This window comes from Hyla sarda, chromosome 2, assembly GCF_029499605.1.
Source record: "Hyla sarda isolate aHylSar1 chromosome 2, aHylSar1.hap1, whole genome shotgun sequence".
NCBI classification, from domain to species: Eukaryota; Metazoa; Chordata; class Amphibia; order Anura; family Hylidae; genus Hyla; species Hyla sarda.
Window position 1 is genome coordinate 476,777,701 of NC_079190.1, and position 21,883 is coordinate 476,799,583.

Genomic DNA, 21,883 nt, shown 5'->3' on the forward strand with positions numbered 1-21,883 from the left:
TACTATACTGACCCTCCTCTGCACGACTGTTGTGTACTATACTGACCCTCCTCTGCACGACTGTTGTGTACCATACTGACCCTCCTCTGCACGACTGTTGTGTACCATACTGACCCTCCTCTGCACGACTGTTGTGTACCATACTGACCCTCCTCTGCACGACTGTTGTGTACCATACTGACCCTCCTCTGCACGACTGTTGTGTACCATACTGACCCTCCTCTGCATGACTGTTGTGTACCATACTGACCCTCCTCTGATCCTCTGCACGACTGTTGTGTACTACACTGATCCTCCTCTGCACTACTGTTGTGTACTATACTGACCCTCCTCTGCATGACTGTTGTGTACCATACTGACCCTCCTCTGCATAACTGTTGTGTACCATACTGACCCTCCTATGCATGACTGTTGTGTACTATACTGACCCTACTCTGCACGACTGTTGTGTACCATACTGACCCTCCTCTGCACGACTGTTGTGTACTATACTGACCCTCTGCACGACTGTTGTGTACTATACTTACCCTCCTCTGCACGACTGTTGTGTACTATACTGACCCTCCTCTGCACGACTGTTGTGTACTATACTGACCCTCCTCTGCACGACTGTTGTGTACCACACTGACCCTCCTCTGCACGACTGTTGTGTACTATGCTGACCCTCCTCTGCATGAATGTTGTGTACTATGCTGACCCTCCTCTGCACGACTGTTGTGTACTATGCTGACCCTCCTCTGCACAACTGTTGTGTACTATGCTGACCCTCCTCTGCACTACTGTTGTGTACTACGCTGACCCTCCTCTGCACTACTGTTGTGTACTACGCTGACCCTCCTCTGCACTACTGTTGTGTACTACGCTGACCCTCCTCTGCATGACTGTTGTGTACTACGCTGACCCTCCTCTGAATGACTTGTGTACTACGCTGATCCTCCTCTGCACGACTGTTGTGTACTATACTTACCCTCCTCTGCACGACTGTTGTGTACTACACTGACCCTCCTCTGCACGACTGTTGTGTACTACACTGACCCTCCTCTGCACGACTGTTGTGTATTACACTGACCCTCCTCTGCACGACTGTTGTGTACTACACTGACCCTCCTCTGCACGACTGTTGTGTACCATACTGACCCTCCTCTGCACGACTGTTGTGTACCATACTGACCCTCCTCTGCACGACTGTTGTGTACCATACTGACCCTCCTCTGCACGACTGTTGTGTACCATACTGACCCTCCTCTGCACGACTGTTGTGTACCATACTGACCCTCCTCTGCATGACTGTTGTGTACCATACTGACCCTCCTCTGATCCTCTGCACGACTGTTGTGTACTACACTGATCCTCCTCTGCACTACTGTTGTGTACTATACTGACCCTCCTCTGCATGACTGTTGTGTACCATACTGACCCTCCTCTGCATAACTGTTGTGTACCATACTGACCCTCCTATGCATGACTGTTGTGTACCATACTGACCCTCCTCTGCACGACTGTTGTGTACCATACTGACCCTCCTCTGCATGACTGTTGTGTACTACGCTGACCCTCCTCTGCACGACTGTTGTGTACCATACTGACCCTACTCTGCATGACTGTTGTGTACCATACTGACCCTCCTCTGCACGACTGTTGTGTACCATACTGACCCTCCTCTGCATGACTGTTGTGTACTACGCTGACCCTCCTCTGCATGACTGTTGTGTACTACGCTAACCCTCCTCTGAATGACTGTGTACTACACTCATCCTCCTCTGCACGACTGTTGTGTACCATACTGACCCTCCTCTGCATGACTGTTGTGTACCATACTGACCCTCCTCTGCACGACTGTTGTGTACTATACTGACCCTCCTCTGCACGACTGTTGTGTACTATACTGACCCTCCTCTGCATGACTGTTGTGTACTATACTGACCCTCCTCTGCACGACTGTTGTGTACTATACTGACCCTCCTCTGCATGACTGTTGTGTACTATACTGACCCTCCTCTGCACTACTGTTGTGTACTTTGTTTTTTGAGGCCGGATGAAGCTCCCCACACTGGACCTGATCCTCGCATCCTTCTATGTAGGACTCTATGTGGTGAGGATGAGGGTCACTATATGGCGGTCACACACTCGCACATTCAACCGCACACAGCGAGGTAACAGAACACGGACTTTACTGTCGTCAAGATCATAAAAAAACAAGCTCAGTGCAACATATCACAAAATGAGGAGGAGACGGGTGGTCGGCGGGCAGCACAACCAGGGATGGCAGCGCCAATTCTCAGCTGTATTAGATGGGATGGGCCACAATGTCCTGTGATGGCAGGTGGTGGCCCCGCAGAGGTGGCGTTCCAATGGGTTTTTGAGTTTAATGTTTGGGGGCTGGAATGAATCATTATAAAAAGGAAGACTGTTTGGCATATATGTACATGAATCGGTATTGGTCTGTCCCATTCCTGAGCACCGGATCCAAGATGGCTGCCCTGCGGGTAAGCTGTGAGGAAGACTGGGCCAACAAGGGTTACCGGACCACCTGAAACCCCTCCATTAACACTTTCACTCCTGGAGTGTATTATTCTGCCATCGATCCTTCTGGCAGCGCTCGACCCATAATTCCACAGTGCAACAAAGAAACATACAGAAAATATCAAGGGTTAAAAACGGGTGTACATATAAAATATCCACAGGGAGAGCGGGGCCCGATACAGGCGGGCGCATACAGAAGACTCCACTTGGCATTCAACAGACACGTAATGGCACACGTCTGTACCCACCTTGAAGGTTGGGGTGACCAGTGCGTCCCAGGGGGCCCTTGGGGGCCACACAGACGTCTCTCTTGTGGGTGAAATGCACTTTAAAAGAAAAGATACAATCTCTTGCTGCTTGAGTCCATACCCACCCCTGCCCCCCACTGCCAGAGCAGAGGGCACTTCCAGCAAGTCATCGAGAAACAAACCGTGACGGTCCCGGGCATTGTCCCAGAACCCTCGGCCTCATTCCTCACACGAGGGTCGTCCCTCTATCTATGGAGCAGATATACAAAGCTTTGGCTGAGGCCAGGGCAAATGTTCCAGTGCCCAGCACAAATGCCCCCGGGTCCTGGCTCAGTCTGCCCAATTCCCCCCTTGGCTACAATGAGCTCAGCTGCTGGACTGGCCCATGGGTCTAGTCAATGGTGCCCGGGTGGATGCTGAGAACAGGCGGCTCCAGGCAGGTGGGCGAATAATTCAGGTGCGGCTCCTTGATCCATAATAGTGGCACCCCATTTTTGCCTTCGCCGGTCTTGCTGGACGGTCGGCTGCGGAACCTCACGAGCAGGATGGTGATGATGAGGATTCCGAAAATGGGGAAGGGGTAGAAGAAGACCAGGTAGAAGAGGGCGTCATTGGAGCAGATGACTGACTGCAGATTGGACTCTGCAAAAGAAAGAGACAAATGACATCACCGAGGACCATGAGAGAGAACAAGAGACAGAGGACATCACCGAGGACCATGAGAGAGAACAAGAGACAGAGGACCATGAGAGAGAACAAGAGAAAGATGACCTCACCGAGGACCATGAGAGAGGACAAGAGACAGAGGACATCACAGAGGACCACGAGAGAGAACAAGAGAAAGACAGATGACCTCACCGAGGACCACGAGAGAAAGAGAGAGAGAACACAAGAGACAGATGACATCACCAAGGACCACGAGAGAGAACAAGAGACAGATGACCTCACTGAGGACCATGAGAGAGGACAAGAGACAGATGACATCACCGAGGACCATGATAGAGAACAAGAGACAGAGGACATCACCGAGGACCATGAGAGAGGACAAGAGACAGAGGACATCACAGAGGACCACAAGAGAGAACAAGAGAAAGACAGATGACCTCACCGAGGATCACGAGAGAGAGAGAGAGAACACAAGAGACAGATGACATCACCAAGGACCACGAGAGAGAACAAGAGACAGATGACCTCACCGAGGACCATGAGAGAGGACAAGAGACAGATGACATCACCGAGGACCATGAGAGAGAACAAGAGACAGATGACATCACCGAGGACCATGATAGAGAACAAGAGACAGATGACATCACCGAGGACCATGAGAGAGAACAAGAGACAGATGACATCACCGAGGACCATGAGAGAACGAGAGAACAAGAGACAGATGACCTCACCGAGGACCATGAGAGAGAACAAGAGACAGAGGACATCACCGAGGACCATGAGAGAGAACAAGAGACAGAGGACCATGAGAGAGAACAAGAGAAAGATGACCTCACCGAGGACCATGAGAGAGGACAAGAGACAGAGGACATCACAGAGGACCACGAGAGAGAACAAGAGAAAGACAGATGACCTCACCGAGGACCACGAGAGAAAGAGAGAGAGAACACAAGAGACAGATGACATCACCAAGGACCACGAGAGAGAACAAGAGACAGATGACCTCACTGAGGACCATGAGAGAGGACAAGAGACAGATGACATCACCGAGGACCATGATAGAGAACAAGAGACAGAGGACATCACCGAGGACCATGAGAGAGGACAAGAGACAGAGGACATCACAGAGGACCACAAGAGAGAACAAGAGAAAGACAGATGACCTCACCGAGGATCACGAGAGAGAGAGAGAGAGAACACAAGAGACAGATGACATCACCAAGGACCACGAGAGAGAACAAGAGACAGATGACCTCACCGAGGACCATGAGAGAGGACAAGAGACAGATGACATCACCGAGGACCATGAGAGAGAACAAGAGACAGATGACATCACCGAGGACCATGATAGAGAACAAGAGACAGATGACATCACCGAGGACCATGAGAGAGAACAAGAGACAGATGACATCACCGAGGACCATGAGAGAACGAGAGAACAAGAGACAGATGACCTCACCGAGGACCATGAGAGAGAACAAGAGACAGATGACAACACCGAGGACCATGAGAGAACAAGAGACAGATGACATTACCGAGGACCATGAGAGAGGACAAGAGACAGATGACATCACCGAGGACCATGAGAGAGATGACATCACCGAGGACCATGAGAGAGAGGACAAGAGACAGATGACATCACCGAGGACCATGAGAGAGAGGACAAGAGACAGATGACATCACCGAGGACCACCAAAGAACAAGAAAGACACAGAAGCTTTAGTGCCCCCTACTTACCCTTGCCCTGCACGGTGACCCATCCTACGAGACTCTCATCCTGTGCCAGTAGGTACCAGTCCCCGCGGGGCCCCATCATCCATTCCTGGACAGAACAGGTGTAGTTGCCGGAGTCGGCCGGGCCGGCCTGAGGGATCCTAAGCTTATACATGGTGGGGGAGAGCTGGATCTGCTGCAACCGTCCCTCCCAGCGTGGGCTCAGGGGGCTCCACACACCGGAGCGGTCAGTGGTCAGTATTTGCTCGGCCCCTCGGCTTCTGCTGTGAAATGACCAGGACACCGCCAGCTGGGACTCCGGGCGAGAGCGCGATAAGACGGTACAGTCCAGAGCAACATGGCCGCCGTCCTGCACTGACACATTGAGGGGTGCGGCATCCAGCAGGAGGTCAGCGTCTGTGGGGAGACAACAAGGGGTTAACGGCCCAGAGTGACTGAAGCACAATCAATTTCTGGTAGACAATTGGGGAGATTTATCAAACCTTCTCACAGTAGAAGGTTTGTTACAATTGTATCAAGGCTAGAAAACTACAGCCTGGACTTCGGACTGATACATTGTAACAAACCATCAGGACAGATTTGTGTTTCTCCTGTATATAGTCTACACTGGTACAAAGATATTGGGGCACTAACTGTGGCACTCACCTGGGCGGCGCACACTGACATAGGTGGCAGCTGATCGCTCCTCGGCCCGTCTGTACCACTGCCCCCGGGGGTCCTGCAGCCATTCCTGCACCCGGCAGCTGTAGGCTCCACTGTCCTGCTCCTCGGCCTGCTGTAGGGTGAGGGTGTGGAGCCCGGGCGATGGCTGCCAGAGATGAAGGCGACTGGGCACCTCCGAGCCTCCTCTGTCCTCATCCTCGCCGGTGGTCAGAGCGATGCCATCCAGGGGTACCCGGGCCACAGTCCTCCTCTCCGGCTCTCCTGCCCTCCAGACCAGCCACTCCAGGGCCAGACGAGACTGCGGCAGCGTACGGTTCAGCACCTGGCACGTCACCATGAAGCTCTCCCCCTCCAAGGAGGAAACGTTCCGAGGGAGCTGGTCCACCTGCAGGTTGTTATCTGAAGAGGGGAAGGAGCAATCGGGTCAACATGGCGCTGGTACTACCCACCAGGACCCATCCTACCAAACTCCTGTCCTGATTAGTTCCCACATACAGCACCGCCCCCGAGAACACCCTGTACTCTACAGACCCACGCCGCCCCCTCCTGTACTCTACAGACCCCCGCCGCCCCCTCCTGTACTCTACAGACCCCCGCCGCCCCTGAGCACACCTTATAATCTACAGACCGCCGCCCCCTCCTGTACTCTACAGACCCCCGCCGCCCCCTCCTGTACTCTACAGACCCCCGCCGCCCCCTCCTGTACTCTACAGACCGCCGCCCCTGAGCACACCTTATAATCTACAGACCGCCGCCCCCTCCTGTACTCTACAGACCGCCGCCCCCTCCTGTACTCTACAGACCGCCGCCCCTGAGCACACTTTATAATCTACAGACCGCCGCCCCCTCCTGTACTCTACAGACCGCCGCCCCTGAGCACACCTTATAATCTACAGACCGCCGCCCCCTCCTGTACTCTACAGACCGCCGCCGCCCCCTCCTGTACTCTACAGACCGCCGCCCCCCTCCTGTACTCTACAGACCGCCGCCCCTGAGCACACCTTATAATCTACAGACCGCCGCCCCCTCCTGTACTCTACAGACCGCCGCCCCCTCCTGTACTCTACAGACCGCCGCCCCTGAGCACACCTTATAATCTACAGACCGCCGCCCCCTCCTGTACTCTACAGACCCCTGCCGCCCCTCCTGTACTCTACAGACCCCCGCCGCCCCCTCCTGTACTCTACAGACCGCCGCCCCTGAGCACACCTTATAATCTACAGACCGCCGCCCCCTCCTGTACTCTACAGACCGCCGCCCCCTCCTGTACTCTACAGACCGCCGCCCCTGAGCACACTTTATAATCTACAGACCGCCGCCCCCTCCTGTACTCTACAGACCGCCGCCCCTGAGCACACCTTATAATCTACAGACCGCCGCCCCCTCCTGTACTCTACAGACCGCCGCCGCCCCCTCCTGTACTCTACAGACTGCCGCCCCCCTCCTGTGCTCTACAGACCGCTGCCCCCGAGCACACCTTATAATCTACAGACCGCCGCCCCCTCCTGTACTCTACAGACCGCCACCCCCTCCTGTACTCTACAGACCGCCACCCCCTCCTGTACTCTACAGACCGCCACCCCCTCCTGTACTCTACAGACCGCCACCCCCTCCTGTACTCTACAGACCGCCGCCGCCCCCTCCTGTACTCTACAGACCCCCGCCGCCCCCTCCTGTACTCTACAGACCACCGCCCCTGAGCACACCTTATAATCTACAGACCGCCGCCCCCTCCTGTACTCTACAGACCGCCGCCCCTGAGCACACCTTATAATCTACAGACCGCCGCCCCCTCCTGTACTCTACAGACCGCCGCCCCCCCTCCTGTGCTCTACAGACCGCCGCCCCCCTCCTGTGCTCTACAGACCGCTGCCCCCGAGCACACCTTATAATCTACAGACCGCCGCCCCCTCCTGTACTCTACAGACCGCCACCCCCTCCTGTACTCTACAGACCGCCACCCCCTCCTGTACTCTACAGACCGCCGCCCCCCTCCTTTGTACTCTACAGACCGCCGCCCCCCTCCTTTGTACTCTACAGACCGCCGCCCCCCTCCCCTGTACTCTACAGACCGCCGCCCCCCTCCCCTGTACTCTACAGACTCTTACACTTCCCCCATACACTGTTGAATGGTGCCCCCTCCTGTACACTGGTGGCCAGCACCATCACACACATACATGACCCCTTCATGCCCTTGACTAGTCTACTATCGCTGTGTATGCCGCCAACCAATGCAACCCTACACCCTTCAGTGATTACTGACTGATCCCCACCACCCCTTCAGCTTGTGCCCTCTGTCCTCTATTGCCCCTCACTATATTGTGCCCCATCACACCTGACCCCGCTTCCTCTCCCTTTGCCCCTCACTATATTGTGCCCCATCACACCTGACCCCGCTTCCTCTCCCTTTGCCCCTCACTATATTGTGCCCCATCACACCTGACCCCGCTTCCTCTCCCTTTGCCCCTCACTATATTGTGCCCCATCACACCTGACCCCGCTTCCTCTCCCTTTGCCCCTCACTATATTGTGCCCCATCACACCTGACCCCGCTTCCTCTCCCTTTGCCCCTCACTATATTGTTCCCCATCACACCTGACCCCGCTTCCTCTCCCTTTGCCCCTCACTATATTGTGCCCCATCACACCTGACCCCGCTTCCTCTCACTTTGCCCCTCACTATATTGTGCCCCATCACACCTGACCCCGCTTCCTCTCACTTTGCCCCTCACTATATTGTGCCCCATCACACCTGACCCCGCTTCCTCTCACTTTGCCCCTCACTATATTGTGCCCCATCACACCTGACCCCGCTTCCTCTCCCTTTGCCCCTCACTATATTGTGCCCCATCACACCTGACCCCGCTTCCTCTCCCTTTGCCCCTCACTATATTGTGCCCCATCACACCTGACCCCGCTTCCTCTCCCTTTGCCCCTCACTATATTGTGCCCCATCACACCTGACCCCGTTTCCTCTCCCTTTGCCCCTCACTATATTGTGCCCCATCACACCTGACCCCGCTTCCTCTCCCTTTGCCCCTCACTATATTGTGCCCCATCACACCTGACCCCGCTTCCTCTCCCTTTGCCCCTCACTATATTGTGCCCCATCACACCTGACCCCGCTTCCTCTCCCTTTGCCCCTCACTATATTGTGCCCCATCACACCTGACCCCGCTTCCTCTCCCTTTGCCCCTCACTATATTGTGCCCCATCACACCTGACCCCGTTTCCTCTCCCTTTGCCCCTCACTATATTGTGCCCCATCACACCTGACCCCGCTTCCTCTCCCTTTGCCCCTCACTATATTGTGCCCCATCACACCTGACCCCGCTTCCTCTCCCTTTGCCCCTCACTATATTGTGCCCCATCACACCTGACCCCGCTTCCTCTCACTTTGCCCCTCACTATATTGTGCCCCATCACACCTGACCCCGCTTCCTCTCACTTTGCCCCTCACTATATTGTGCCCCATCACACCTGACCCTGCTTCCTCTCCCTTTGCCCCTCACTATATTGTGCCCCATCACACCGCGACCCCGCTTCCTCTCACTTTGCCCCTCACTATATTGTGCCCCATCACACCTGACCCCGCTTCCTCTCCCTTTTCCCCTCACTATATTGTGCCCCATCACACCTGACCCCGCTTCCTCTCCCTTTGCCCCTCACTATATTGTGCCCCATCACACCTGACCCCGCTTCCTCTCCCTTTGCCTCTCACTATATTGTGCCCCATCACACCTGACCCCGCTTCCTCTCCCTTTGCCCCTCACTATATTGTGCCCTATCACACCTGACCCCGCTTCCTCTCCCTTTGCCCCTCACTATATTGTGCCCCATCACACCTGACCCCGCTTCCTCTCCCTTTGCCCCTCACTATATTGTGCCCCATCACACCTGACCCCGCTTCCTCTCCCTTTGCCCCTCACTATATTGTGCCCCATCACACCTGACCCCGCTTCCTCTCCCTTTGCCCCTCACTATATTGTGCCCCATCACACCTGACCCCGCTTCCTCTCCCTTTGCCCCTCACTATATTGTGCCCCATCACACCTGACCCCGCTTCCTCTCCCTTTGCCCCTCACTATATTGTGCCCCATCACACCTGACCCCGCTTCCTCTCACTTTGCCCCTCACTATATTGTGCCCCATCACACCTGACCCCGCTTCCTCTCACTTTGCCCCTCACTATATTGTGCCCCATCACACCTGACCCTGCTTCCTCTCCCTTTGCCCCTCACTATATTGTGCCCCATCACACCGCGACCCCGCTTCCTCTCACTTTGCCCCTCACTATATTGTGCCCCATCACACCTGACCCCGCTTCCTCTCCCTTTTCCCCTCACTATATTGTGCCCCATCACACCTGACCCCGCTTCCTCTCCCTTTGCCTCTCACTATATTGTGCCCCATCACACCTGACCCCGCTTCCTCTCCCTTTGCCCCTCACTATATTGTGCCCTATCACACCTGACCCCGCTTCCTCTCCCTTTGCCCCTCACTATATTGTGCCCCATCACACCTGACCCCGCTTCCTCTCCCTTTGCCCCTCACTATATTGTGCCCCATCACACCTGACCCCGCTTCCTCTCCCTTTGCCCCTCACTATATTGTGCCCCATCACACCTGACCCCGCTTCCTCTCCCTTTGCCCCTCACTATATTGTGCCCCATCACACCTGACCCCGCTTCCTCTCCCTTTGCCCCTCACTATATTGTGCCCCATCACACCTGACCCCGCTTCCTCTCCCTTTGCCCCTCACTATATTGTGCCCCATCACACCTGACCCCGCTTCCTCTCCCTTTGCCCCTCACTATATTGTGCCCCATCACACCTGACCCCGCTTCCTCTCCCTTTGCCCCTCACTATATTGTGCCCCATCACACCTGACCCCGCTTCCTCTCCCTTTGCCCCTCACTATATTGTGCCCCATCACACCTGACCCCGCTTCCTCTCCCTTTGCCCCTCACTATATTGTGCCCCATCACACCTGACCCCGCTTCCTCTCCCTTTGCCCCTCACTATATTGTGCCCCATCACACCTGACCCCGCTTCCTCTCCCTTCTCACCCTGGGTCCCCGCCATCCCCTCTTCTCACCGGGCTTCTTCACGTTGACCTCCGTCAGCCCCGATGAGTCCTTGGCCAGCTGGTACCAGGCCTGGTTGGGGTCGAGCACCCACTCCTCCACCTGGCAGTAGTATCCGCCGCTGTCCTCCTGCAGCGCCCCCCGCAGGGTGAGGGTGTAGTGCCCGGGGGTCAGCTCCTCCAGCTGCAGCCGCTCCTTCAGATCCGCCTCCTCCGCGTAGGTGCCGTACTCCATACTGGCCCCGCTGCGCACAATCAGCTTCCCGTCAGCCCCTGAGGGCTCCTGGGCGAACCACAGGACTGAGAAGCGGGAGTCCGGGCTGCTCTGAGAACGCACCGTGCAGGTCAGTGTCACCGCCGCGCCCTCCAGCACCGTCACCGAGCGCGTCCCCTTACCGACCTGCAGCCGTGACACTGAAAGACAAAAACATGAGCGTAAGAACGAGGACCCCCGAACACCAAGCGGCCCCTCACTGAGGAGCTGGATTGTCTATAGTATCTGCCCTTTGGGAGAGCTGGGTGATACCTGGGGATATGGATTGTCTACAGTATCTGCCCCTCGGGAGAGCTGGGTGATACCTGGGGATATGGATTGTCTATAGTATCTGCCCCTCAGGAGAGCTGGGTGATACCTGGGGATATGGATTGTCTACAGTATCTGCCCCTCGGGAGAGCTGGGTGATTCCCGGGGGGATATGGATTGTCTACAGTATCTGCCCCTCAGGAAAGCTGGGTGATACCTGGGGATATGGATTGTCTACAGTATCTGCCCCTCAGGAGAGCTGGGTGATTCCCGGGGGGATATGGATTGTCTATAGTATCTGCCCCTCAGGAAAGCTGGGTGATACCTGGGGATATGGATTGTCTACAGTATCTGCCCCTCAGGAGAGCTGGGTGATACCTGGGGATATGGATTATCTACAGTATCTGCCCCTCAGGAGAGCTGGGTGATACCTGGGGATATGGATTGTCTACAGTATCTGCCCCTCAGGAGAGCTGGGTGATACCTGGGGATATGGATTGTCTACAGTATCTGCCCCTCAGGAGAGCTGGGTGATACCTGGGGATATGGATTGTCTACAGTATCTGCCCCTCAGGAGAGCTGGGTGATACCTGGGGATATGGATTGTCTACAGTATCTGCCCCTCGGGAGAGCTGGGTGATTCCCGGGGGGATATGGATTGTCTACAGTATCTGCCCCTCAGGAGAGCTGGGTGATACCTGGGGATATAGATTGTCTACAGTATCTGCCCCTCAGGAGAGCTGGGTGATACCTGGGGATATGGATTGTCTACAGTATCTGCCCCTCAGGAGAGCTGGGTGATACCTGGGTATATGGATTGTCTATAGTATCTGCCCCTCGGGAGAGCTGGGTGATTCCCAGGGGGTGTCTAGTTATATCTTCTCCTCTGGACCCCACAGGGGCCATAATCCTATCTATATCACTGTATCAGCACCTGACAAGGACTACTTGCCGTTCAGGACCCTGTAAAAGCTGGGTGACTGCCGGTCTTTATGGTTGCGGGGCCCTGTGTGGCTCCATCGCTCCTGATTCTGCTGTTCTGATACCGGGACCCGATCACCTCCCTCCCAGGCAACTGTTGCTAAGGAGACCCACGTTTCCAGGGTAACCAGAGGCGAGGAGTGGGCGGACGAGGCAGAAATAGGGAGACGAAAAAAGCTCCTGGACCAAATCTTATGTAAATGAGGGCGAGCGGCCCAGAATGCAAAGGGGAAGAATATGCAAATGAGCGGGATGACTGCTCCACCGACCGCCGCTCTCTATAGAGAACCATATATACAGTATACAGCGGGGTCACTACACATCATCATCCATATACAGTATACAGCGGGGGTCACTACACATCATCATCCATATACAGTATACAGCGGGGGTCACTACACATCATCATCCATATACAGTATACAGCGGGGGTCACTACACATCATCATCCATATACAGTATACAGCGGGGGTCTCTATACATCATCATCCATATACAGTATACAGCGGGGGTCTCTATACATCATCATCCATATACAGTATACAGCGGGGGTCACTACACATCATCATCCATATACAGTATACAGCGGGGGTCACTACACATCATCATCCATATACAGCGGGGGTCACTACACATCATCATCCATATACAGTATACAGCGGGGGTCTCTATACATCATCATCCATATACAGCGGGGGTCACTACACATCATCATCCATATACAGTATACAACGGGGGTCTCTATACATCATCATCCATATACAGTATACAGCGGGGGTCACTATACATCATCATCCATATACAGTATACAGCGGGGGTCACTACACATCATCATCATCCATATACAGTATACAGCGGGGGTCACTATACATCATCATCCATATACAGTATACAGCGGGGGTCACTACACATCATCATCATCCATATACAGCGGGGGTCTCTATACATCATCATCCATATACAGCGGGGGTCACTATACATCATCATCCATATACAGTATACAGCGGGGGTCACTACACATCATCATCATCCATATACAGTATACAGCGGGGGTCTCTATACATCATCATCCATATACAGCGGGGGTCACTATACATCATCATCCATATACAGTATACAGCGGGGGTCACTACACATCATCATCATCCATATACAGTATACAGCGGGGGTCACTATACATCATCATCCATATACAGTATACAGCGGGGGTCACTATACATCATCATCCATATACAGTATACAGCGGGGGTCACTACACATCATCATCCATATACAGTATACAGCCGGGGTCACTATACATCATCATCCATATACAGCGGGGGTCACTACACATCATCATCCATATACAGTATACAGCGGGGGTCTCTATACATCATCATCCATATACAGTATACAGCAGGGGTCACTACACATCATCATCCATATACAGTATACAGCGGGGGTCACTACACATCATCATCCATATACAGTATACAGCGGGGGTCTCTATACATCATCATCCATATACAGTATACAGCGGGGGTCACTACACATCATCATCCATATACAGTATACAGCGGGGGTCACTACACATCATCATCCATATACAGTATACAGCGGGGGTCACTACACATCATCATCCATATACAGTATACAGCGGGGGTCACTATACATCATCATCCATATACAGTATACAGCGGGGGTCTCTATACATCATCATCCATATACAGTATACAGCGGGGGTCACTATACATCATCATCCATATACAGTATACAGCGGGGGTCACTACACATCATCATCCATATACAGTATACAGCGGGGGTCTCTATACATCATCATCCATATACAGTATACAGCGGGGGTCACTACACATCATCATCCATATACAGTATACAGCGGGGGTCTCTATACATCATCATCCATATACAGTATACAGCGGGGGTCACTATACATCATCATCCATATACAGTATACAGCGGGGGTCTCTATACATCATCATCCATATACAGTATACAGCGGGGGTCACTATACATCATCATCCATATACAGTATACAGCGGGGGTCTCTATACATCATCATCCATATACAGTATACAGTGGGGGTCTCTATACATCATCATCCATATACAGCGGGGGTCACTACACATCATCATCCATATACAGTATACAGCGGGGGTCTCTATACATCATCATCATCCATATACAGTATACAGCGGGGGTCACTATACATCATCATCCATATACAGTATACAGCGGGGGTCTCTATACATCATCATCATCCATATACAGTATACAGCGGGGGTCACTATACATCATCATCCATATACAGTATACAGCGGGGGTCACTATACATCATCACCACCCATATACACCGGGGGTCACTATACATCACCCATATACACCGGGGTCACTATACATCATCATCACCCATATACACCGGGGGTCACTATACATCACCCATATACACCGGGGTCACTATACATCATCATCACCTATATACACCGGAGGTCACTATACATCATCATCAACCATATACACCGGGGTCACTATACATAATTATCCATATATACTGGGGGTCACTATACATCACCCATATACACCGGGGGTCACTATACATCATCATCCATATACACCGGGGGTCACTATACATCATCATCACCCATATACACCGGAGGTCACTATACATCATCATCAACAATATACACCGGGGTCACTATACATAATTATCCATATATACTGGGGGTCACTATACATCACCCATATACACCGGGGTCACTATACATCATCATCCATATACACCGGGGGTCACTATACATCATCATCACCCATATACACCGGAGGTCACTATACATCATCATCACCTATATACACCGGGGGTCACTATACATAATTATCCATATATACTGGGGGTCACTATACATCACCCATATACACCGGGGTCACTATACATCATCATCACCCATATACATCGGGGTCACTGTACATAATCATCCATATATACCGGGGGTCACTATACATCACCCATATACACCGGGGTCACTATACATAATCATCCATATACACCGGGGTCAGTATACATAATCATCACCCATATACACAGGGGGTCACTATACATCATCATCACCCATATACATCGGGGTCACTATACATAATTATCCATATATACTGGGGGTCACTATACATCACCCATATACACCGGGGGTCACTATACATAATCATCACCCATATACATCGGGGTCACTATACATAATCATCCATATATACCGGGGGTCACTATACATCACCCATATACACCGGGCATCACTATACATAATCATCCATATATACCGGGGGTCACTATACATCACCCATATACACCGGGCATCACTATACATAATCATCCATATATACCGGGGGTCACTAGACACCATCATCACCCATATACACCGGGGGTCACTATACATCATCATCACCTATATACACCGGGGGTCACTATACATCATCATCACCCATATACACCGGGGGTCACTAGACACCATCATCACCCATATACATCGGGGTCACTATACATAATCATCCATATATACCGGGGGTCACTATACATCACCCATATACACCGGGGTCACTATACATAATCATCCATATATACCGGGGGTCACTATACATCATCATCAACCATATACACCGGGGGTCACTATACATCATCACCCATATACACCGGAGGTCACTATACATCATCATCAACCATATACACCGGGGGTCACTATACATCATCATCAACCATATACACCGGGGGTCACTATACATCATCATCAACCATATACACCGGGGGTCACTATACATCATCCATATACACCGGGGTCAGTGTTTACCGCATATGCAGAGTATACATTGTGTGTAGCATATATTGTATTTTAGGCTACTTTTTGACTTTGTGACTTCAATACAGATTATTTTTCTTTTTTTCTACAAATGATTCCATTGTATGTATATATTGTATGTGCAGTGTATATATGTAGTGTAATATATTATATATACACACATTGAGTTTTATATATATGTAGTGTATACACAGTTCTATATACACGTGTTAATTGTCTGTATACGTAGTATATATATATATCACACCCTTGTGTATTCTGGTCTCACTGGGGGGGTACTCAGGATTTCCCAGTCTGGCGGTGACACCACACCCGGCCCCGCCTCCCCCGCTGGCTCTCACCTGGCGGCTGGACTCTGATCTCCAGGAGGTTGGAGGTCCTCTCGGCCAGGCGGGCCCAGCTGCCGTTGTATTCTCTCCTCCACAGCTCGGCCACACACTGGTATTTCCCGGCCTCGGACTCGCTGGCCCGGCTGACGCTCAGACGCACATTGTGGCTGGAATCCGCCTTCTCCACGATGCTGCGACCACGGAAGTTACCGGCGCGCTCCCCCCACTGCACCCCGCCGGATCGGCTGAACGTCACCAGGTCATGGGTGTCCCCTCCACTGGATGGCTGGAACCGCCAGGTCACCGATACCCCCACCCAGGACGGGAAGTGAGGCTTCAGGATACATTGCAGGTCAAAGGAGTCGTAATAACTGACGCCAGGAGTGCGTGAGATCGCCATCACCACGAAGCCAGACTCTGCAACGAGACCACAGCAGGGTTATACATGGGAAGTACTGAAATACTCTGTGCTGCTAAAGACCCCCCAACATGATCAGCACACTCCTCCCCTGAAATACTCTGTACTGCTGTGGACCCTGCTCCTCCACTATATAACTCTCACCCTGTGACCTCCACATGATCAGCACACTCCTCTCCTGAAATACTCTGTACTGCTGTGGACCCTGCTCCTCCACTATATAACTCTCCCCCTGTGACCTCCACATGATCAGCACACTCCTCTCCTGAAATACTCTGTACTGCTGTGGACCCTGCTCCTCCACTATATAACTCTCATCCTGTGACCTCCACATGATCAGCACACTCCTCTCCTGAAATACTATGTACTGCTGTGGACCCTGCTCCTCCACTATATAACTCTCACCCTGTGACCTCCACATGATCAGTTCACTCCTCTCCTGAAATACTCTGTACTGCTGTGGACCCTGCTCCTCCACTATATGACTCTCCCCCTGTGACCTCCACATGATCAGAACACTCCTCTCCTGAAATACTATGTACTGCTGTGGACCCTGCTCCTCCACTATATAACTCTTACTCTGTGACCTCCACATGATCAGTTCACTCCTCTGCTGAAATACTATGTACTGCTGTGGACCCTGCTCCTCCACTATATAACTCTTACTCTGTGACCTCCAAATGATCAGTTCACTCCTCTCCTGAAATACTCTGTACTGCTGTGGACCCTGCTCCTCCACTATATAACTCTCACCCTGTGACCTCCACATGATCAGCACACTCCTCTCCTGAAATACTCTGTACTGCTGTGGACCCTGCTCCTCCACTATATAACTCTAACCCTGTGACCTCCACATGATCAGCACACTCCTCTCCTGAAATACTCTGTACTGCTGTGGACCCTGCTCCTCCACTATAACACTCTCCCCCTGTGACCTCCACATGATCAGCACACTCCTCTCCTGAAATACTCTGTACTGCTGTTGACCCTGCTCCTCCACTATATAACTCTCACCCTGTGACCTCCACATGATCAGTTCACTCCTCTCCTGAAATACTCTGTACTGCTGTGGACCCTGCTCCTCCACTATATAACTCTTACTCTGTGACCTCCACATGATCAGCACACTCCTCTCCTGAAATACTCTGTTATAGTGGTGGAGCAGGGTCCACAGCAGTACAGAGTATTTCAGGAGAGGAGTGAACTGATCATGTGGAGGTCACAGGGTGAGAGTTATATAGTGGAGGAGCAGGGTCCACAGCAGTACAGAGTATTTCAGGAGAGGAGTGTGCTGATCATGTGGAGGTCACAGGGGGAGAGTGTTATAGTGGAGGAGCAGGGTCCACAGCAGTACACTCTCCCCCTGTGACCTCCACATGATCAGCACACTCCTCTCCTGAAATACTCTGTACTGCTGTGGACCCTGCTCCTCCACTATATAACTCTCACCCTGTGACCTCCACATGATCAGCACACATCTCTCCTGAAACACTCTGTACTGCTGTGGACCCTGCTCCTCCACTATATAACTCTCACCCTGTGACCTCCACATGATCAGCACACTCCTCTCCTGAAATACTCTGTACTGCTGTGGACCCTGCTCCTCCACTATATAACTCTAACCCTGTGACCTCCACATGATCAGCACACTCCTCTCCTGAAATACTCTGTACTGCTGTGGACCCTGCTCCTCCACTATATAACTCTAACCCTGTGACCTCCACATGATCAGCTCAATCCTCTCCTGAAATACTCTGTACTGCTGTGGACCCTGCTCCTCCACTATATAACTCTAACCCTGTGACCTCCACATGATCAGTTCACTCCTCTCCTGAAATACTCTGTACTGCTGTGGACCCTGCTCCGCCACTATATAACTCTAACCCTGTGACCTCCACATGATCAGCACACTCCTCTCCTGAAATACTCTGTACTGCTGTGGACCCTGCTCCTCCACTAACACTTAATGCCATTTGTAGCTGGCCCTGCCTCTCAAAGTCACATGACTGAGGTCACCGCTGGTGTTGAGAGTGAGGGTGAAGTGTTTGGGACGGGTTGCGGTTGTTGCTCTTCTCGATGTTCTCAGGCGGCATTACTCTCGGGCGCTCAGCTGTGTCGCGCCACTTATACTCATTGTCTGTTGTCATATTGTGAGAAGACGGCACATTCCACAACCGGCACGCGCCATGGAGAGATGCCAGCTATCCCAGACACTGCCGGGGGGCACAGAGATAAACTGTCTGTCATGGGACCGGGACATCATGTCTGACTCATGTTCTTCTCCTGAGCTGCACTCACACTTCTGCTCTTATATATTCTCCTGAGCTGCACTCACACTTCTGCTCTTATATATTCTCCTGAGCTGCACTCACACTTCTGCTCTTATATAATTCTTCTCCTGAGCTGCACTCACACTTCTGCTCTTATATAATTCTTCTCCTGAGCTGCACTCACACTTCTGCTCTTATATAATTATTCTCCTGAGCTGCACTCACACTTCTGCTCTTATATAATTCTTCTCCTGAGCTGCACTCACACTTCTGCTCTTATATAATTCTTCTCCTGAGCTGCACTCACACTTCTGCTCTTATATATTCTCCTGAGCTGCACTCACACTTCTGCTCTTATATTTTCTCCTGAGCTGCACTCACACTTCTGCTCTTATATAATTCTTCTCCTGAGCTGCACTCACACTTCTGCTCTTATATAATTCTTCTCCTGAGCTGCACTCACACTTCTGCTCTTATATAATTCTTCTCCTGAGCTGCACTCATACTTCTGCTCTTATATAATTCTTCTCCTGAGCTGCACTCACACTTCTGCTCTTATCCTATAATTCTTCTCCTGAGCTGCACTCACACTTCTGCTCTTATATAATTCTTTTCCTGAGCTGCACTCACACTTCTGCTCTTATATAATTCTTCTCCTGAGCTGCACTCACACTTCTGCTCTTATATAATTCTTCTCCTGAGCTGCACTCACACTTCTGCTCTTATATAATTCTTCTCCTGAGCTGCACTCACACTTCTGCTCTTATATAATTCTTCTCCTGAACAGCACTCACACTTCTGCTCTTATATAATTCTTCTCCTGAGCTGCACTCATACTTCTGCTCTTATATAATTCTTCTCCTGAGCTGCACTCATACTTCTGCTCTTATATAATTCTTCTCCTGAGCTGCACTCACACTTCTGCTCTTATATAATTCTTTTCCTGAGCTGCACTCACACTTCTGCTCTTATATAATTCTTCTCCTGAGCTGCACTCACACTTCTGCTCTTATATAATTCTTCTCCTGAGCTGCACTCACACTTCTGCTCTTATATAATTCTTCTCCTGAGCTGCACTCACACTTCTGCTCTTATATAATTCTTCTCCTGAACAGCACTCACACTTCTGCTCTTATATAATTCTTCTCCTGAGCTGCACTCATACTTCTGCTCTTATATAATTCTTCTCCTGAGCTGCACTCATACTTCTGCTCTTATATAATTCTTCTCCTGAGCTGCACTCACACTTCTGCTCTTATATAATTCTTCTCCTGAGCTGCACTCACACTTCTGCTCTTATATAATTCTTCTCCTGAGCTGCACTCACACTTCTGCTCTTATATAATTCTTCTCCTGAGCTGCACTCACACTTCTGCTCTTATATATTCTCCTGAGCTGCACTCACACTTCTGCTCTTATATAATTCTTCTCCTGAGCTGCACTCACACTTCTGCTCTTATATAATTATTCTCCTGAGCTGCACTCACACTTCTGCTCTTATATAATTATTCTCCTGAGCTGCACTCACACTTCTGCTCTTATATATTCTGCTGAGCTGCACTCACACTTCTGCTCTTATATATTCTCCTGAGCTGCACTCACACTTCTGCTCTTATATATTCTCCTGAGCTGCACTCACACTTCTGCTCTTATATATTCTCCTGAGCTGCACTCACACTTCTGCTCTTATATAATTCTTCTCCTGAGCTGCACTCACACTTCTGCTCTTATATAATTCTTCTCCTGAGCTGCACTCACACTTCTGCTTTTATATAATTCTTCTCCGGAGCTGCACTCACACTTCTGCTCTTATATAATTCTTCTCCTGAGCTGCACTCACACTTCTGCTCTTATATAATTCTTCTCCTGAGCTGCACTCACACTTCTGCTCTTATATAATTCTTCTCCTGAGCAGCACTCATACTTCTGCTCTTATATAATTCTTCTCCTGAGCTGCACTCACACTTCTGCTCTTATATAATTCTTCTCCAGAGCTGCACTCACACTTCTGCTCTTATATAATTCTTCTCCGGAGCTGCACTCACACTTCTGCTCTTATATAATTCTTCTCCTGAGCTGCACTCACACTTCTGCTCTTATATAATTCTTCTCCTGAGCTGCACTCACACTTCTGCTCTTATATAATTCTTCTCCTGAGCTGCACTCACACTTCTGCTCTTATATAATTCTTCTCCTGAGCAGCACTCATACTTCTGCTCTTATATAATTCTTCTCCTGAGCTGCACTCACACTTCTGCTCTTATATAATTCTTCTCCTGAGCTGCACTCACACTTCTGCTCTTATCCTATAATTCTTCTCCTGAGCTGCACTCACACTTCTGCTCTTATATAATTCTTCTCCTGAGCTGCACTCACACTTCTGCTCTTATATAATTCTTCTCCTGAGCTGCACTCACACTTCTGCTCTTATATAATTCTTCTCCTGAGCTGCACTCACACTTCTGCTCTTATATAATTCTTCTCCTGAGCTGCACTCACACTTCTGCTCTTATATAATTCTTCTCCTGAGCTGCACGCACACTTCTGCTCTTATATAATTCTTCTCCTGAGCTGCACTCACACTTCTGCTCTTATATAATTCTT

The 21,883-nt window shown here is 51.2% G+C and overlaps 1 protein-coding gene across 1 annotated transcript in view; it reads right to left on the reverse strand.

Annotated features, from left to right (window-relative positions):
- Positions 1-2,154: 2,154 nt before the first annotated feature.
- Positions 2,155-21,883, reverse strand: part of IGSF3 (immunoglobulin superfamily member 3) — a 67,282-nt gene continuing 47,553 nt past the window's right edge. Inside the window, exons 5-9 of the mRNA XM_056560199.1 lie at positions 16,604-17,008; positions 10,932-11,333; positions 5,817-6,233; positions 5,175-5,567; positions 2,155-3,413 (exon numbers count right to left, since the gene is read on the reverse strand). Coding sequence (XP_056416174.1) covers positions 3,163-3,413; positions 5,175-5,567; positions 5,817-6,233; positions 10,932-11,333; positions 16,604-17,008 — 1,868 coding nt within the window. The 3' untranslated portion in view covers positions 2,155-3,162. The remainder of the gene's footprint in view (positions 3,414-5,174; positions 5,568-5,816; positions 6,234-10,931; positions 11,334-16,603; positions 17,009-21,883) is intronic.